General features: G+C 36.0%; 1 protein-coding gene across 1 annotated transcript; it reads left to right on the top strand.

Moving 5' to 3' along the window:
* Positions 1-642: 642 nt before the first annotated feature.
* Positions 643-2,128, top strand: LOC116164024 (protein sickie-like). The gene is made up of 2 exons (XM_031478151.1): positions 643-740; positions 820-2,128. Exon 2 carries the CDS (start codon positions 947-949, stop codon positions 2,126-2,128), a length of 1,182 nt encoding a protein of 393 aa, XP_031334011.1. The 5' UTR covers positions 643-740; positions 820-946.
* Positions 2,129-20,275: the final 18,147 nt, after the last annotated feature.

The raw sequence follows: 20,275 nt of genomic DNA, 5'->3' as shown, positions 1-20,275 counted from the left end.
CAATGCTTTTAATGACTGTTATTATTAGTTTTACTACATTCAGGGGCGGACTGGCACGGGGGGACGAGTGGCGATTGCCACCTAGCCTGTAGATCATAATGGCCCGTTGGAAATTTATAAGTATGTGCTGTATTTAGTTTCTTGCACTATTAATAAATTATTAACACGTTTCTCTAATTGGGGTTGATGTTAGGTTGTTAAAAAATTCTGTTTTAATTGAAGTGTTTTACAATGAATTTATCATTTTTTGGCGTAGCATGAAAGTGCTGAAATACAATGATAGGCGACGCACCTCGTGTGGATTGTATATTTTGTTACTTTTAATTATCAGCTGCAATTTAAAAAAACTGCATGGTAATTTATTTTCGAGAAAGGAGTACCTTATAATGTTTTTGTGGTGCACCTCAGAGCTAACCCCCCCTCCCCCCAATTCCACCTGGCCCGCAGTGACCCAGTCCGCCCCTGACTACATTGACAAACTTGCACTTTACGAGATACATTGAAAGTATATGAAAAAGATGATCTCTTAAATCAACTTCCTGTATTAGAAGTTCTCTTCATTTATTGCTAATTAAACCGCATGACGTAATTGCTTCAATGACTTCATTTACTTGCTTGTCACTCTAATGGTTCTAGCCACTTGCACGTGATCGTGTCGCAATCTTAAGCATGTCTGCAATTTATTCGTACATGAGTTGTAGTACCGACAAGTGTTTATGTTTATGCCTGTAGTGGTGGACGTGAGTTTACAAATTAATTTTACACAAAAAAAAAACTGTTTACACAATACGCAAGACTGATAAATGTTTATTATTTCAGGTCCTTAGTGGGTGCCCACAAAGGCGGTTCGAGCATCCCGCTGCCTGGGTCTGCGCTACCCTCGAGAAAATGCCCACCCGACAAAATAAGACCAGTGGCGGGTTCAAGCAGAGCTACCAGTCCCGCAATGTCCATGATACCTCGCGTGCCACCACCGCCTGCCGTAAATAGTCCATATCAATCTCCACCTCAACAGAAGAACTCCATGTTAGATAAGTTAAAGTTATTCAAATCAGGAGACAGACCGACGCCTACACCTACCGGAAAAAGGACTAGTAGTTCAAGTGGTGTGTCCTCCGCAAGAAGTGAAAGATCCGACAGTAGTGTTAGTTTAGATCCAAATTCGGACATTAAACCCGTTAGAAACAATTCGAGAATTAAACAGAGACCGCAGAAGAACGTGACGTCGAAAAGCAGTCCCGTATCGAATAAGAAAGAACTGAAAGTGACGAAAACCGCGGTCGAAGTAGAAAAACACGCACAGAAAGTAGCCGGACTGTCTGTCACCAAATTAACGGAGTCTAAAATGAAAGCACCTGTTTGTAAATCCGATGTGGGTCTAAATAAAAATCTACCTCAAGGACCTCCTACGCTCGCACCTGGGACCGGAATACCGAAACCGACCGCCGCAATTAAAGGCACGAGCAAAGTCCCACGCGAGGATAAAAACACCTCCGCCATCAAGTCGCCCACAACAATATCCAGAGAAAGTTCACAGGCGAGTATTGCAATTCCAAAAGCGACAGTCGCATTGGTATCGCCTATGAAAAATAATATCGACCATCAGCTATCGGAGAGCAGTCACAGTGCGTCCACCGGCCATCACAGCAACTCCAGCGATAGCAGTGTCATATACAAACCGTCTAGTGAAAGTGGATCTGAACATACCAACATCATACCAAATCGGAAGGAGCCGCTGGAATACCTCAGCGACGTAACGGAACAGAATCGTCACCTTGACCAAATACCCGAAAAACCTCTTAGCCATATCAATATCGTTGTGAATCACGTTCGGGAAGGGTCACAGGGCGACGACGATTTGGTCTCGATGAATGTGGAACCTATGAGGCCTTTGTTTAGGGGTTATTGCAGCACCTTGACTCTTCCTGGACGTTCCAGAAACTACGCAACCGTACCTGACACTAGTGATTATTGTGAAATTTCTTTGGCAAATGGTTATTTATCGGACGGCGAAGTACTTCGCAACCCTTCCTCTAGAGATTTGTGTGATGGATACATGTCGGAAGGTGGTACCGCATTGTATTCGAGGAGATTACAAGCTATGCCTGCACATATCACAAACGGGTAAGTTCAAATTACGATTTTCCTTTCGAATATTACAAATTCCATAAACTGTTATGCGAATCAAGGGATATTCTGGACCGTTTTAAGATTCCATTTAACAAATATTTCACCACCTACACTGTGGCGCGAATCTGAACAAAATTTAGTATTTGTAATTTTTTAACTCCCAGTTTGTAGTGGATAAAAATTCTGTCCATGGGGATGTTCCGAAATTATCAAAGTATAAGAGATATAAAAAAAAGTTTTATATAAAAATGACGGTCTTTGATACGCTTAATTTAGAATTTATGTCAAAAAAATTCAAGATGGCTACTTTTGAGGAACATTTACCAACTTCCTAAAGTTAAATAGGCGCTATATGGGATTTTTAGATTACTTGATAGATTTTTAATTTTCTTTTCAACGAGCCATCATAACATAAGATTGAAAATAAGATACCAGTTATATCAACAGTTTTTATATTTTAATCAAGTAGGCTGTGATGAATTAAAAAAAAAAAACAAAATCTATTCGAGCCAACAAAACAATGAAAATAATTACATCAGATGTTTAAAAAATCAGGGGCGCACTCATGAGAGGGGGGTTTGGGCATTACAACTCCCTCCCAAATTTTATATAAGTAGCCCTAGAAAAATTTTGATTTTTATAACATGGTATAACTACAAACTATCCCCTCGAAAAAATGTCATGCCATTATCCAGTTAAACACATTTCAAGACACTTTGCTTTATTTTACACAATGTATTACCATTGATGCATTGTCCCAGGTCACATTTTATAGGTGGTTTATCCGCAAGAATATCGAAACTAACAGTTTTACCAGTCCGAGTATATGGACAGATGAATCTTGTGTTCAAATCGACATAATGAACACTATACCCGTCACAGGAAAACCTACGTGTTGTAGTTTCACGCCGAAATCAAGTAATATTTTTTTAAATTAATGTATTTTATGGCATAATGGGAAATCATGTAGTTGGACCGGTAATCTTCGTTGGATCTTTAACTGCTCACTATGATTTACAAATTCTCCAATAAACTTCCTTAAAGGATTTTTATCGACAACGTATGTTTCGAAGAAAGGGTTGGTTTATGCTACCTACCAACAAGCTGGCTGCTCAGGTCACAATTCACGAATTATGTACAGTACATTAAATTATAAAAGTAAGTACTTAATTAAAAAATAAAAGTAAAGTGGAAGTAGCTACCACTACTGCAATAACAATAATAATCATCAATGGCAACACGTTGCCTAAACTAAACTGTCTTGAAGTGTGTTTCACTAATAATGGCCAGTATTTTAAACATCAGGTGTAATTATTTTCATTGTTTTGTTGCCTCGATTAGATTTTGTTTTGTTTCTTTTTATTCGTCACAGACTACTTGATTAAAATACAAAAACCGTTAATATAACTGGTATCTTATTTTCAATCTTATGTTATAATAGCTCGTTGAAAAGAGAATTAAAAAATCTATCAAGTAATCTAAAAATCCAATATGGCGCCCATTTAACTTTAGGAAGTTGGTAGATGTTCCTCAAAAGTGGCCATCTCAAATTTTTTTTGAGATCAATTCTAAATTAAGCGTATCAAAGACAGTCACTTTTATATAAAACTTTTTTTTATATCTCTTATACTTTCGATGATATAAGACATTCAAGGAAATGACTAATTTTAGTTTTTTTGAATTTACGTCAAACATTTTGAATTTCCATAAGGAAATTTTAAATAAGCATCTAAAACTACAAAACATTGCCCATTTAACCAATTCTCTATCTTTAATAATAACAAAGTTACCCATGCAATCCCACGCGATCTGGGACACACTGTATATAAAAGTATCAATGGAAATTTTCGCGATGGGTTTTTAGAAGTGTCAGTCTTGCAGCGAATTAAGGGTGATTATAATTGAACATATGAATATAAGTTGTATAAGTAATAGGTAGAACAAAAATCCAAATTCAACATTTTCCTGCAACAATCTTCTGAGAAAATTGCCGCTTCAGCTTTTCCCAGTGCTCTGGTGGTAAAAAAGCACATCTTTTGCTGCCCCTCTACGGTGCCGCCTCTCTGTATCATAGCACCGCACGGCCCTGCTCGGGCCTACTCGTAATTTTGAATTTGAATATTGATGATCCTCATCTGAGTATTGGAAAATTATATGAATGGTTTGATTATCAAAGATGAAGAGTAACACAAGTAAACCAATAGCCAATAGCTATTAGTAAAATTCGAAAAAAGTCACCCCTTTTTTTGTAGATATCCATAAAAAAAGCGCTGCTAATATTTCTATTAATTTACGAGAAATGGTACAGTCGCAAGATACGTAGCAATTTTCCCTCTTTAAAACGTGACTGTAGTTAGGTAGTTGCTTTTTATACCGAGCTTTGGTGTACTTTTTCATTTTAATTTCAGTGGATAATGAGGTAAATTGACACAAATGGCTTCTATTACGAAGTTTCACTATATTACCGAAGAAGGGCTTTTCAGGGTAAGGTAAGAACTATTTTGGGCATGTTCTGTACGTTAGCTACTGTACCTTTTGATACTCAGATTCTATCAAAGAGTAGTTAAAAGCAGGCGCTTCCTCATGTCTACTCTAGTTGAGTGGAAGTGAAAAAATGCTCACTAAATTAAAACATTGCAGGCCTCGGGTAAAACTCGCCACACACAAAAGTATACGTTTCCATTCAACAAACTTTGGTGGCATTTCTATAATCAGATACAGTAATCCAGCTGTCGCTTATAGGGTTGGTAACACGCACCATTTCGCCACGCTTACCGCCCCTTCGGTCCAGTGGATGACTCATTCTATAATCACCAGACCGAAAGGTGACCCTGTGTCACCCATTGTTGGCGCACTGAGTTTATTTTCGGAAATACGATAGGCGCTATTAATTTCCAATGGAAATAATGTGTTAGCGCTCGTCGTACATTGAGCAATTACAATTTTTTATCGATGAGCTTTTTCAGGCTGCATGTAAAATTCTGTTACACCCATCTACTGGTTTCATTTGTTTTTCGTATGGATAAATAAACAAAATCTGAACAGTAAAGAAAATGAAATGCACACACCGTGGTGGTGTTGTTTTGTCCCCTACCAGTTAGGGTACATGCGCCCCCACATTGATTTTATATAGCAGACGCTAGACAGACATGGTCACTGGGACTAACTGAAATATTATAAACGAATATTATTTCTACCTCTTGTGATATCAGTGTATTATTAATCTGTGATGAAGTTTCGGTTTCTTCTTTGTGCATCAGAGTTTTATGTGCGGATCTGCCCAACAAGTTACCCGGAAGAGACACATTTTGGTGAGGAAAAATTCCGTTTTAGCATTAGTAATAGTTTGTGGGTAACTTTACAACCTGTAGGGCTTCACATTTGGAAGCTATCTTAAATACAGACTAAGACGTCTTGTAAGAACCCGAATTTAATTATAGATCATTATACAATTTACGTCGACATGCCGGTGATAAAAAGAACCAAAATAAACTCGAATTTAATAGTGGCGTTGAAATAGTTTTTTCTTAGACACCGGAGGAAAGATTTTATGTAAGGTGCGAGATTTTAACGAATCTCTTCACTTACAAGTTACTTGAGGTTGATCCGTAGGGAACACTTTAGTTACACTTGAAAAAGTGCCACGAAAAACATGGAAAAATACTATTTGGAGACCAAGAATAAATAATAAGTGATATACTTATTATGGTTTGTGGTTAGTCTTTTTGTAATTTAAATTGCATTCAAACTTTTTTTTCATCCTAATCTCTATAAGACAAATCCGATACAACTGAATACCAAACGATCCTCGAGATCTTCGCACATACTAGTGCTTGTCAAATAAATCTTTTGATTCGGCATTAGTTTTACTTTCATTCGAGAAGCCTACATACAAAATTTCATGCAATTCGGTTCATAACTAACGGAAATGTCAAAAAATCGAATTGCGCACAGCACAGAAAACCGGACATTCATGTTATTTGTAACAATGATTGTAAAAGAAACCCTTTTTTTGGAAGTTTGTGCAGTTTTTGGGCTGTAACCTTTTGGCTCAGTTGAAAAACAATAGCGACCTTTCTTATATCCTGAAGAGCATGTGTATCAATTTTCAAAGCGATCGGACGTTTCTACACCAAGTTATCGTGCACACGGACAGACAGACGGCAATAAAAAATTATAAACGATCTCGAGGATTGTTAATAATAAAAAATAAGGAATGTCGAGTTCTTTTTTAAGGCTTACTAGTCCCTTACGTCACCTTTTAGATCGTTTTCCTCTCTAGTGCGGAAAGTAAAAAAAACAATTGCTGCATCCCTCTTAATCATGACATTTAAAATTAAAACATATCCGTATCTACACTGCTACACAGGGTGGTGCCTAGCGCGACGCAGTATAGGGATTTCAATGGTAATTTCTTTATAGCCAATTACTCGTACTAGCCCCCCTGATTATTTTAGAGCAAAAGTCTAAATACGTTTTTTTTTTAGAGAAAAAATACTGTATCTGTACATACTATTACTTATAATTTTCCGTTTTTCAAAACCGTAGAAATTCACAAAACAAAAATTACGTTTTTATAAATCAGCGATGCTTTGAAATCTTTTAACAAAATACAAGCGCATCGCATCTAAGTTATGGGAGTTATGGTTGTTTGACGTCGAACGATTTTCATATTTAATTCTGTTTCAACTAACCGACACCGACACAAGAAAAAGCGTTTATTGGGTAATGTTTTTTTAGTGAATGTAATGCTGCATCAGCTGCATCAGATGCTATTTGTTTATCATCTTCCGGGACCAGAGTACATAATCGAAGAAATTGATCTGAGGAAGAATTGTTCTTAAATTTATATTCGGATTTTCCGCTACTGCAGCCAAAACGTTGAATGTATTGTCGTTTCCCTGATGGTTTTGACGGACATTTTGAACGTTATTCCACCATTGAATGTTGTCGCTGTTTTTTAGGTAATTCCAAGGCATATCTGATTTATTGTAGAATGTACCTTTTTATTTTGTCGATTTCTACGGTTTTCAAAAACGGAAAACTATGAGTAATAGTATGAACAGATGCAGTATGTTTTTCTCTGAAAAAAACGTATTTAGACTTTTGCTCTAAAATAATTAGGGGAGCTAGTAAATGATATAAAGAAATTACCATTGAAATCCCTATGCTGCGTCAAGCTAGGCACCACCGTGTATGTCAAACTTCATTATTGCATACAATAATTTTTCAATTTTGATTGTAGTTGCTATTGCTACGCCCATGTTTCAAACTTTGAACTCGAGTTGAAAAAGTCCACTTTCTTCTCTAGTTGTACAAATAACTATTCTTCTCAAGTTTTAGGTACACAGTTGGACACACAGCAATCTAGATACGGGTATGTTTCAATGTTAAATTCCATTATTAAGATTAACGTAGCAGTTGTTTTCTACTTTCCTCGCTAGAGAGGAAAATCCGAGGGAAAATCACATTTTCTTCACCTTTTTTAGAGACGAAATCGGTGCAAAACATCTAATCTTAAACAATCGGTATTCAGTTGCTATAAACTTTTTTAAAAAAATAGTCCGAACATTTTGTAGATTCAAATTTGTAAAATAGTTCTTAAAAAAATTTTTTTTTCGGATTTCATAATCCGTCTATTTCTCATCAAACCGTATGTATACAGTGTCCCAAATCGGGTGGGATTGCATGGGTAACTTCGTTATTATTAAAGATAGAGAATTGGTTAAATGGGCAATGTTTTTCAGTTTTAGATGCTTATTTAAAATTTCCTTATGGAAATTCAAAATGTCGCATAGGTTCGACGTAAATTCAAAAAAACTAAAATTGGTCATTTCCTTGAATGTCTTATATCATCGAAAGTATAAGAGATATAAAAAAAAGTTTTATATAAAAGTGACTGTCTTTGATACGCTTAATTTAGAATTGATGTCAAAAAAAAATTTAAGATGGACACTTTTGAGGAACATTTAGCAACTTCCTAAAGTTAAATGGGTGCCATATTGGATTTTTAGATTACTTGATAGATTTTTAAATTCTCTTTTCAACGAGCTATTATAACATAAGATTGAAAATAAGATACCAGTTATATTAACGGTTTTTGTATTTTAATCAAGTAGTCTATGCTATGACGAATAAAAAAAAACAAAACAAAATCTATTCGAGGCAACAAAACAATGAAAATAATTACACCAGACGTTTAAAATACTGGCCATTATTAGTGAAACACACTTCAAGACAGTTTAGTTTAGGCAACGTGTTGCCATTGTTGATTATTATTATTATTGTAGTGGTAGCTACTTTCACTTTGCTTTTATTTTTTAATTAAGTACTTACTTTTATAATTTAATGTACTGTACATAATTCGTGAATTGTGACCTGAGCAGCCAGTTTGTTGGTAGGTAGCATAAACTAACCCTTCCTTCGGAACATACGTTGTCGAGAAAAATCCTTTAAGGAAGTTTATTGGAGAATTTGTAAATAATGGTGAGCAGTTAAAGATCCATCGAAGATTACCGGTCCAATTACATGACTTCCCATTATGCCATAAAATACATTAATTTAAAAAATATTACTTGATTTCGGCGTGAAACTACAACATGTAGGTAGGTTTTCCTCAGTGGCGTCGCTAGAGTACGATGCGCCGGGTAGCAAAACAATTAATGCGCCTTTCTCCAAAAATAAAAAATAAAGATAACTCGCATACACATGCAGGTGCAGGGCAATAATGATAACGTTCAATACTTCGCATCGCATCCTTGCACGTGCACCTCGCATGACTTCATTTAGTTGAAATGTGATATTGTCAAGTTTCGAGATACAATAGGCCTTTATGTTAAATAAAGGTCTTTCTTTTATACATAAGCTTACAGGTTTACTGTATCACAGTTGGATAATTAAATTTAAATCTTGTAAGATTATTTTTGTTGAATTTTTGCTACTCTGATTAATCCCAACCGCGATGTAAATGTAAGTAATATAATAAATAAACCAATAAACCATACTAACCGCGGCGCCTTTCGGTACTTGGCGCCGGATAGCAATTGCAACCCCTACTACCCCGATAGCTACGCCACTGGTTTTCCTGTGACGAGTAGTGTTCATAATGTCGATACACTTCGCAGATAGAAAAATAAGATTTATCTGTCCATATACTCGGACTGGTAAAACTGTTAGTTTCAATATTCTTGCGGATAAACCACCTACAAAATGTGACCTGGGACAATGCATCAATGGTAATACATTGTGTAAAATAAAGCGAAGTGTCTTGAAATGTCTTTAACTGGATAATGGCATGACTTTTTTCGAGGAGATAGTTTGTAGTTATACCACCATTTATAGGTATGTAAGTATGGATAATAAGTCAATAAGTGATGTTATAAAAATCAAATTTTTCTAAACCGCTTATATAAAATTTTGGAGGGAGTTGTAATGCCCAAACCCCCCTCTCATGAGTGCGTCCCTGATTTTTTTAAACATCTGATGTAATTATTTTCATTGTTTTGTTGCCTCGAATAGATTTTGTTTTGTTTTTTTTAATTCATCACAGCCTACTTGATTAAAATATAAAAACCGTTGATATAACTGGTATCTTATTTTCAATCTTATGTTATGATGGCTCGTTGAAAAGAGAATTAAAAAATCTATCAAGTAATCTAAAAATCCCATATGGCGCCTATTTAACTTTAGGAAGTTGGTAAATGTTCCTCAAAAGTAGCCATCTTGAATTTTTTTTTGACATCAATTCTAAATTAAACTTATCAAAGACAGTAACTTTTATATAACACTTTTTTTATACCTCTTATAGTTTCGATGATATAAGACATTCAAGGAAATGACCAATTTTAGTTTTTTTGAATTTACGTCGAACCTATGCGACATTTTGAATTTCCAAAAGGAAATTTTAAATAAGCATCTAAAACTGAAAAACATTGCCCATTTAACCAATTCTCTATCCTTAATAATAACAAAGTTACCCATGCAATCCCACCCGATCTGGGACACACTGTATATGACCGCTTCATATATTTACACACGGTTTGAGATTATTGAAATTTTCTTTAAAAAATGGTTCAAGAGCTTCTCTCTCCAGGTGGTTCATTTCAAAGGTATTTCACAGATAATTCAAAGGTTTATAGGATTGACTGCAGATTCTGTGGAGACGTCCTTTGGAGTTTACTTACTTCAGGAAGAATTTGGATGCTGGTCCGATTTTCAGGGGTGCTTTTGATGAAATGACAAAAATTTGTGTGGACAATATTTCTATAAACGTTTGGAAAAACATTTTTGAAAAGTTTGTGACAAAATAGGTCTAGTTGACAACTGTCTCAAGAATTCTTGAAAAGTCTTTGTTAAGGAACATTTAGCTAGTGTATCTAAAAGTTCTTTACTATACTTATAGTCCAGTAAATGCGTGTTTAAAACTGCCGTTTTCGGATCAAAATTGCGGAAGTTTTTTTATCAACGGTTTTATAGGTACCTATGTTATCGAATGTGCTGCATCCGAATTTATTGTTACATTATTTAGCTTTTATTTTCGCGCTAGAGTTCGTTAAAAAACGACGTTCAAATCAAGGAATAAACAAGTAATCAACAAAAAAACTTAATTCAACGTAGAAGAGGACCTAAGGCGCGTCTTTCACTTTTCAATGTAATATTTTTTAAGTGGAAGAACAGTCACGATTTAGTATTCAGCCTGGACCTTCCACAGCTCCTGACTCTTTGTTTGAACTTTCGATTGCCCAAGACCCTTTACCTGGGACTTCTAGTTGACGACGCAAAACAAAACGGAAACGTACAAATTAACTGCGGCTATGACGTCAGGTCACTCAAAGGAATGATGATCCTGGGCACATATTTCAATCATTTCGTTAGCTTTATTTTGAGTATAATGTAACTAACTAATAATTTGTAAATATATTAATGTTTTTCATACAAAACTTTGTGAGAAGATTTAATATACCAGATATCTTTTGCGTTACAAGAGATGAAAGTGGGCGTTTTGTTTGTGTGAAAATGAAAAAAATATTGTGTTTCACTGAGCTTAACACAAAATCAAAGTGCACTAGTGCATTTTGTAGAAAATTTTGTTTGCTTTAATTTTGTGTAGAACGCGCATCTTCAAAAAACGTGTAGTTTGTAAGATATAAGTAAACAACTAAAAAAAGGGCTGAAAAATACCGATTTTTTGCGTTTTTGGCTATGAAGCCGATCTTCTATAAAGCAGCAAACCATAAATTTAGATTCAGCACCCTCGAAAACATATAAAACCGTTGAGAAAAAAACTTCCGCAATTTTGTTTTGGAAAAATCACCATTTGACTGGGCTATTATTTGAATAGTCTGGTATAATTTGTTCATTAAGAATTTCTGATGAATTTTTAAAAAGTAATTGGGAAAATACTTCTGGGAGGAATACCTTAAAATTTGTTATAGAGAATTTGCAAGAATCCTTCGAGATGAACTGTCGTACCACACATTAAATGGGGAAGAATGTCTGTAAAGGTACTAAAATTTTCCTGTCCCATTAAAATAATACAAAATCGGATGCAAAAATCGCGGAAAAAAACGGAAATAACCTTTGATGTTTTTCTTTGTACTTGATTTAAAGATTAGTTTGGTTTAGAATTCTTAATCCACATTAATTTGCCTACTTTTGATTCTAATAATCCAATTAGCTCAATGTTTCGTATGTATCTCTGAATGTGTGAGAAGCAGAAGAAATATGCGCTTCTGCAATTTATTGAGTATATAAGATATTTTATTAATTTGCTTTTTTTTGTTTAGAAATCCCCGAGTACCTGGAAGCCTCACAGTGTTGACAGAACAATCCTCAAGAAGGGGGCGTGTGGAGGAACCGCCACCTCCACCCGCCCCTAGGGTTTCGTCCAGATCATCACGTAATGCGGCACAAATTCAAGATGGCAAACACGGACAGTGGAAACGATACACGGACTCTCCGGGAGTAGGAAGTCCACCGCCCCCACCCGCACCGGCACCTTCCAGTCCTACGGGCAGCCGAAGAGAACGGAGAAGCAGTCCACATGGCAGTAAAGAAAAAAGTTCCAAAGTCAGAGGGGTGCCACAAAGTTTCGGGTACATCAAAAGGAATAGCAACTCAAATGGGACCAACGGAACTTGTTCTGTTAATGGAACTTCTCCCCCCGCGACAGGTATTTGGAATTGTTCAGACGCCTCAAATACGTACCTAACAATCATTCCAGCTGCCGCAACACAAAACTCTTCTGGAAAAACCGCTCAAGTTTCCGCCGTACCTCGAACCAAAGTTAAAGTATCTGGAGGTACACAAACTTGTTCCAGCGATCTTCAACAGCCTCAAAGTAAGCGAATTTTCCCTATCAACTGAATCACTAATCGATATTGATAGAGACCCAATACAAGAGCTATTCCTTAACTGGTAATACCGCAAATCAACTCAGCCAATCGGTGAGGGAACGTTTACTAATGGGCTCACAAAGTTTACCCAAAGGTGCCGGAAGTGGACAAGAGTATGGTCTCGTGCTAAGGCAAGCAAGGGTTAAAGCTAGCGATGGATCTTTATCTGACACTCAAGTTGTCGATGTATCTAGTCCATACGCCCCGTGGCTGAGGCACAGGTAAATCATACGTCATCGTTACGCAAAATTTAATCGTTTCTTGTTTTAGCAATACTTACTCCGTAGCTCCAAGATTATCCGAAACAGATAGTTTGGAAAGCTTATCTAGTATACCTGGTCATCGTGGTAGTTTAACTCATACACGATTACTCAGAGATTCTCCTTCTAGGCTTAGTAGAAGTAATAGTATTAGGTAAGGCGTGCAAGGTTGAACGTTTTTTATATCTATGACATACCTGTATACAAATACGTTTTTCTCCACTACAGCTATCTGAGAGATCGGACATTTCCAAGGTATAGATACAGGAGGGAAAGAGCAATCATAAATCAAACTGAAGTTAATGTTTTGTTTTTGTTTCTCCTCTTTTAAAAAGTACCAATATTTCAAATTATCATACATTTACATATCGAATTCCGTAGGTAAATGCGTAGACTTGTTTAATACATAATTTAGTCATCTGTCTGTACAGGAAGTAGGCATAGGGATTTACATGTATTGTTTTTCCCTATGTCTACTTTTAAATGACAAAATATTCTGAAGAGCGCCTAATTTTATGCAACCAAAATAACTTCTTAAAACAAACAAAAATCAGGCTGTGTTAGTTACTTTGTTGCTTTGCCTTCACAGAAAATAAGTCTTACGCTCCTTAAACTGTTACAGGCACTATATGAGAATATCAACTTTTTCTAATGCATCGCACACAACAAACAAAAATACGGAAGCCAAAGTAACATGACACCGTTTTGAAGAATTGATTTTGGTTGCATCTTGCAGAATTTTGTCATTCAAAAGTAGACATAGGGAAAAAACAATGTAAGCAAATCCCTTGCCTACTCTTAATAAATATCACTGCATACAAATTTTCTACTCTGCTACCATACACAACAAAACCTTCTGGAAGACTCTTGTAGGCAACTCTTGGAGACTGGTTGAAAGGGTTTTTTGTAATATAGTAGCTCCTTGTTAGGGGTAGTCCATAAATAGCAATAATAAGAATGCTTCAATAACCAATATTTAATAACTATAATAGTATCCAAAATACATCTAACCTACATTCTCTTACGTACTACTAGAGGGCGCCAGTAACCTGCCTACTTTACTATATTTTTAATTATCCATAAAAAACTCTGCAAGACAAGTTTATTAAACTTTAACGTCAATGGCTTCATGGATGATCCGTCCATCTAGAGAGTAACAGCGGCAGTATATTTTCTGTTTCCATTTTGTAACCAGTATCCATCATGTGGTGGAAAGCCAACGAGGAAGATGGGTTTAGTTGCTTCTTTGAATATAGACTACTAATCAAAGGTTGCTTGATTGCCAAATTGTGTTCTAGTGCTGTTATGTTTGTTCTATGATGGATTTACACCTTGGTTTTCAGGTTTTCACCTCATATTTAATCTTTAGCGTTTCTTAAGAGTTGTTGTATTGTTATAAAAATTGTTTAAATATCTTTCGAATTTTGGTCTTGGCCAATTTTTTAGCGATCTGTAACACTTCTGATGTACAAAAGAATTTTGGGTTCATCGATCCTGGAGACAATTTTTAAATTTTAATGTATCCAATTCGATTCTTGTTTATAATTTTTCTAACTTGATTAATTCGCTATATTTTGCATTTCATTCATCATTTTATTAAATAAAGTTGCCAACTATAATGTGTCTTATAGTATTATTTAAATTTAAACAATGCTTATAGGTAACGCTATTGAAACCATATTTGAGTGATCATGCCTAATACGCGTGGAGTGCCCCATGGATCAATTCTCGGTCCAATTCTATCTTTTACATCAATTTATATTTCAATTAGTCCCGTATGGCTGTGACTGAAGATTCAAAAAATGTTTCTTGTTTGTTATTATCGACCAGGTGTGTTGTTATTCACTGCATTGGTTTTTTTATGGTTAAAAAACAGAAGGGGGAGTAGTATTTTGTCTTTAGTTTTCAAATGTTTAAATAACATTAACTTCAGTTCTGACTTCACCATGTTATACCTACTGCTTGGCACATTGTAATGTCCGCTTTTTGTGTATGCAGTATTGATAACGTACCTATACACACATCGACATTGTTTTTGTTTGAAGAATTGCTTTACGGTGTGAAATTCATTGGCAGTCAACCCGTTTGTATAGCCACTATTTGTTTTAGGTCGACAAAATCTGAAAAATTGTACCCTTCGATGCTGCATCGTAACACTGAACCCGACACGGAGCCATATTATTGTCTACCCGTTGGTGCCGTCCTTAGCCATTGGTCTCAACCGACAAGTCCCGCGCCCGGTTCCACACGAACGTTTCCTTTATCACCGACACATTCTACTCCACGTCACAGCATTCCTAAAAATGACGATGGTTTGTGTAGTAGTAGTACTCATCTAATATTTCAATTAAAATGTAATTCTTGTAGTGCACGGGTCTTCCATCAGCTTAGTATCGACCGCATCCAGTTTATATTCATCCGCGGAGGAGAAACAAGCTCACGAAATCCGAAAGTTGCGTAGAGAACTTACTGAAGCTCAAGAGAAAGTGCAGACCCTCACCTCACAACTTAGTACTAACGTAAGTAGTCTATTTTTCAATTGTTTTGTAGCTAGTTTGAAAGCGTACAAATTGTTTCATCAGCTACTGATGACGTGGGATTCTGATGGAGTTTTTCGCCGACACTTTCTTGAATTAGAGACTTCTGTCTTTGGCCTAAAATGCTTTGCAAGGAATATTAAAAACAAGCATATTGTATGTCGCATAGACAATACCTCACCAATGGCTTGTATTAATAAAATGGGCATCAGTGCTCAATTTCAAAAACCTAATCGTTTAACTAGAGGTTTGGCATGGGCGCATTTCTGCTTCTTATGTAAGGTCGGTTGAAAACATAGATACCGATCGAGAATTGCGCAGAGCCCTATCAATAGAAACGGAATGGGAACTGTTTGACCTTGCATTTGGGAAAATCTGTCACACGTTCGGTTACCCGGTCATTGATTTAATTGCGTCTAAGTCAAACAGAAAATGTGATCGATTTATATCTGCACTGGGTCAAATTTTAAATTTTGACGTAAGTGATAGCAGTCCTATTAAGAGATTTTTTAAGGAATTTAATTTAGATCTAATTTACCAAAACACAGCCATATATCTGGAACCCGGCTATAGTTTTAGATTTCCTATCCGAATTGAATAATGAGGAAATATCTTTAGATTTGTTATCTAAACCTATCTGTTTTTGGCTTTAGCAACTGGACAAACGCTTTCTAATATTTTAATGGAGGACATTTATTTATTTTTATTTATTTAAATAATTTGAGCTGCCAACGGGTCAAGCCCACACAAGGCATCTACAATTTACAATGGCAGAAAATAATAGGAAACTACAAAGAAAACTATAAAGAAAGCTATTTATAAACTTAACTGACAACTTTCATAGACATTCATAGACTGACAATCGTTCTGTTTTTATATTACTTTTTATCAAAGATATGCTTTCATGAAAAACATCTATCCCAAACTGTTTCGCTCCCCGTGCCATAACGATTTTAGAAGACAAGATTGAAATCAAGATTCCCTCAAGGGATTATGACCTCTGACAAAAATCGTTATCAGCTGTTGCGTATTCCATTTTTTAAGGAAAAGCTATTGATTTATGTGGCCATACCATTTAACATACTTGGTTGAGCCCGTCACCCTAAAACCACCCCTTAACTGTGATAAGTCTACCTTTTTTGAAATTTGTCTTAATAACTCTAAAACTAGGCATTTTAAGAACAAATGTCAAGGGAGAAAAATTTGTTGTAAAAAGGTAGCTTTTAATCTCTCTTCGGCCGGCTGGTTGGCTGGCTGGGAGTAAATGCGGGCCCGTAGAACAACGCTTGTGGAAAGAGGAGGAGTGTACCTACGGAGGAATGGGGCTTCAAGATCTGGGGTCAGCGACATCTTGGCGCCATCCCCGAGTGTTATACTAACGTGGTGATTTTTCAGTGTTTTTCTATCTTCTTCTATACTTTGGCGATTGTTTTCAAATTGGTTCTTTGGAAACGCGCGCGCCGAACTCCTGACTGACAACATATTGTTTTTTTTTCGGAGAGGCGAATAAACCACCTTTTGCAAGGCGCGCGTCTTTGAGGGGTAATCGGCTTCGGCTGCCCAAAAGTTGCCTTCCCCTGTGAATTTTGTCACGCGGTTTAAAGCAACACTAACTGCAAGTAGGAACTAAACGGAAATGAGGTGGCGGAAAAGTAGAGACGCCCACGATTTAGGTGGAGGTGGTCACTTCGAAGACCCCCTTACAGAAGGCAGTATTGAATTCATCATGTTTTAGGCAACCTAAGTGAACAGTTTCCGGCGTTTAATCGTAATACTTATTTAGAAAATACCATGTATTTCGATTAAGTAGTTGAATGAGTTGCTGAAATTTGCGCCACTGAACATGTAATAAATTTGATGCATACCTATTTGGTATCAAATTTTCTTCTCTCTTGACATTTTTTCTTAAAATGCTTAGTTTTAGAGTTTTTTAGAACCAAATTTCAAAAAAGGTAGATTTTACGCCACTTAGGGGGTGGTAGCGTTTTTTGAAGCGCAAACAAATGATTTTTTATGGAATGATACAACTGGACAAATAGTGCAATAATAATTATTTGTACAACTAGAGAAGAAAGTGAAGTGAGAAACATTTTCTTCTCCAAGTTTTTCACATAATTTTTCCTGAAATTACAATCAAAATTCAAAAATTGTCGTATCCAATAATAAAGTTTGACACATAGCAATCTAGATACGGGTATGTTTTAATTTTAAATGTCATTATTAAGATTAACGCAGCAATTGTTTTTTTACTTTCCTCACTAGAGAGGAAAATCACATTTTCTTCACCCTTTTTAGAGACGAAAGTAGTTGTTTCTAAAGTAGTTTCGGAAAAATGTATTAGCGTCGATAGTAGTACGATTTCCTCCTAAAAAGTAAAACCCATTTGTAATTCAAAAACGGACATTCGCCATTCGGGTAAAGTATGACGATGTGCAAAAAATCGGACCCCTTTTCCATTTAAGATATTGTATATCTATCAACAGTAATAAAGTGTATTATTGCATTAGTTAATCGGAATACATTTCTAATTCAGAGACGTGAACAGTTGCTGACAGCTGACAGTTAGGCATTTATTGAACAAAAACAAGTTTTTCTTTTCGAATAAAGTTGGTTCAATACGGAATCTTGTGATTTTATCTTGGAGGGGTTTATCTATTATTATTATGATACAAAATAGAATGGGCAGAAATCATATAATTAACCTGATTTGTGGGTGATCTGACATTCAGTATAAAGTACGCTAATAAGATCAAGAATCCGGTTTGCTTTCGATCGTATAGGTAGGTAGGTACGCAATTTCGCTTATTAGAAGTGCGTACTATTGGCATTGGGAGACGTAGGTACTTCACATAAGTTCCTAAACAAACGTATTCTTTCGGAATGAGAAACGGGTGATTATAGGATCGGTATAGGTACCGTTAACCGTTACAATGGCAAAAAATTGTTTTTTTATCTGGCACAGTTATGTAAAAATGTAGGTAGGTAATTAGAAAAACGATTAGAAGCGCACTTTTGATTAAATTCAGACAGCTAATTTTTTTTAGTGAAATGAGCCGCTCTGGATCTTTTGACAATATATACCCTGCGTCCAATTTATCAAATTTGATCTCGATATTCATCAATTTAATCGAATGGCACCATAATACCTTGATGGTTCGCACGTTGAAATAATAAAAGGTGGACCTCAATCTAATGTCAGTAGGAAACATTCAAAATAAATTATGGGTTTTTACGAAGACAAAAGAACGGTTTTGAAAAATACGCCATTTCAATGGTGGTAGAGAATTTGCTTACAAAAATTGATATTCTCAGATCTACTTTTGGGGATGACTTGTGCCTTTTTTTAAAATAATTCCTAGTCACGATCCACAACTCGAAATTCTATGGTATCCACTGATCTGGAGGTATTACGAGTAGGTATCATGGGCGATTATAGAACATAAAAAAGTACCATTTTGCAAAAAAAGTACCAGTGGATATTATTTTTTGTTTAACTAGTCCGTCATTCTGTTGCAATTTTAGTGACACAAAAAGAATGCAAACCGGCGTCCGTCTGGCTAGTTTGAGAACACTACCTTCGTTCGAAATTTAACAGAACCCGAAAAGACGACGTTGTTAAGTTAGCTTCTTAAACGGCGCCACAATTATCCTTTAAAAGGGTCGTAAACACTTGAGCTACCAGAAATGTACTTAAAAGTACATTGAAGCATCCGTGACTCGATGCCGTTCTTTACCATTAGTTTCGGGACCTAACGGTTCTCGGTTCCAACAGGTGTTACTTTTGCTTTTTCCTTGTCCTTGTGGGCCGAATACAAATACCTACGTCTTGTGTACCGGTAGATTGCATTGTAGTACTAAGATGTAGAGAAATCAATCGACATTTTCCAGGTAGTAAACCGGTCGTAGTACGTGAGGGATCATCTAATTATGGTAGTAAGAGGCGCCGCCAAGTGTATTTCTTTATTTGTTGCGCGTTCGCAAATTTTCTATATAACGGCAGGAAGAGCTCGACAAACAATTAGATAGTTCACAAGCAGCGGGCGAAGATATAATTACGGAACTAATTAATTTAATCATTCAATGTTAGACTTTCTTTATTTACAAATCGTCGATATTAAGAAAGACGTATTAGGTCATATCAAAATTCTGAATGACCCGGGCCAGTTTATTTGACTTTCCAATTACTGCGGCCGTACACGTCGTCGTGCCCCAAGTAATCACGCTTGGCCCATTATTATTTAACAAAAAAAAATCGTTTCCCTAGCCTGGTTATGGTGTTTCGATGATTGATGAACAGATGATGTTTAAGACACGGTTTATTTATGTAGATTTGAAAGGAGTCGAAACTATTTTCCGTTTAGTAAATTTTATTTGGTTACAACAAATTTACTACGTTTCGTTTGTATTCCTTCCATCGGGCCTGCTTAGAGTATAGCGTTACTGTAATGTAATCAGTCTTCATTCGGTCCTCGAGCTTTAAAGAGCGTCTGTTTTATTTGCTCCCTACAAAGTTGACGTATAGTTAAAATGTGTTTTAATTAAGTAGTTCTTTTTTGTTGTTGAACGGAGCGCTTACATTTACTGACGGTGACGCGGTAGCAAAAAAAAGTTGAATGAAAAACACTTTATTTGTGCTTGTGTAATTAGACCAATTTGCTATAAATTGAACTTTTGTGCAGCTTACCATCATTCAAAGAACCGGAAGAGAAGAATAATTGAAACATTTTTCTCATTGTAGTTCTTAATTAAAAAAAGAATCGTCACATATTTGGAACACATTTACACTAGTCCCAGTAGCGGTTTCGCTTCAGAATTGTTTTTAGGGTAGCTTTATTTCGGTAATACTATTCCCAAATCAATATCTCTATAAGTGCACCAGTTACTTTGGGAAAAAAGTCAAACTTAGAATCTTAAAAATTAACAGTTATAACGCCCATCATATAAGAAAGTCATC

Source organism: Photinus pyralis, unplaced genomic scaffold, assembly GCF_008802855.1.
Source record: "Photinus pyralis isolate 1611_PpyrPB1 unplaced genomic scaffold, Ppyr1.3 Ppyr1.4_LG2, whole genome shotgun sequence".
Taxonomy (NCBI): Eukaryota; Metazoa; Arthropoda; class Insecta; order Coleoptera; family Lampyridae; genus Photinus; species Photinus pyralis.
Note: the sequence above shows the minus strand (reverse complement) of the source record. Positions and strands in the feature narration are given on the sequence as shown.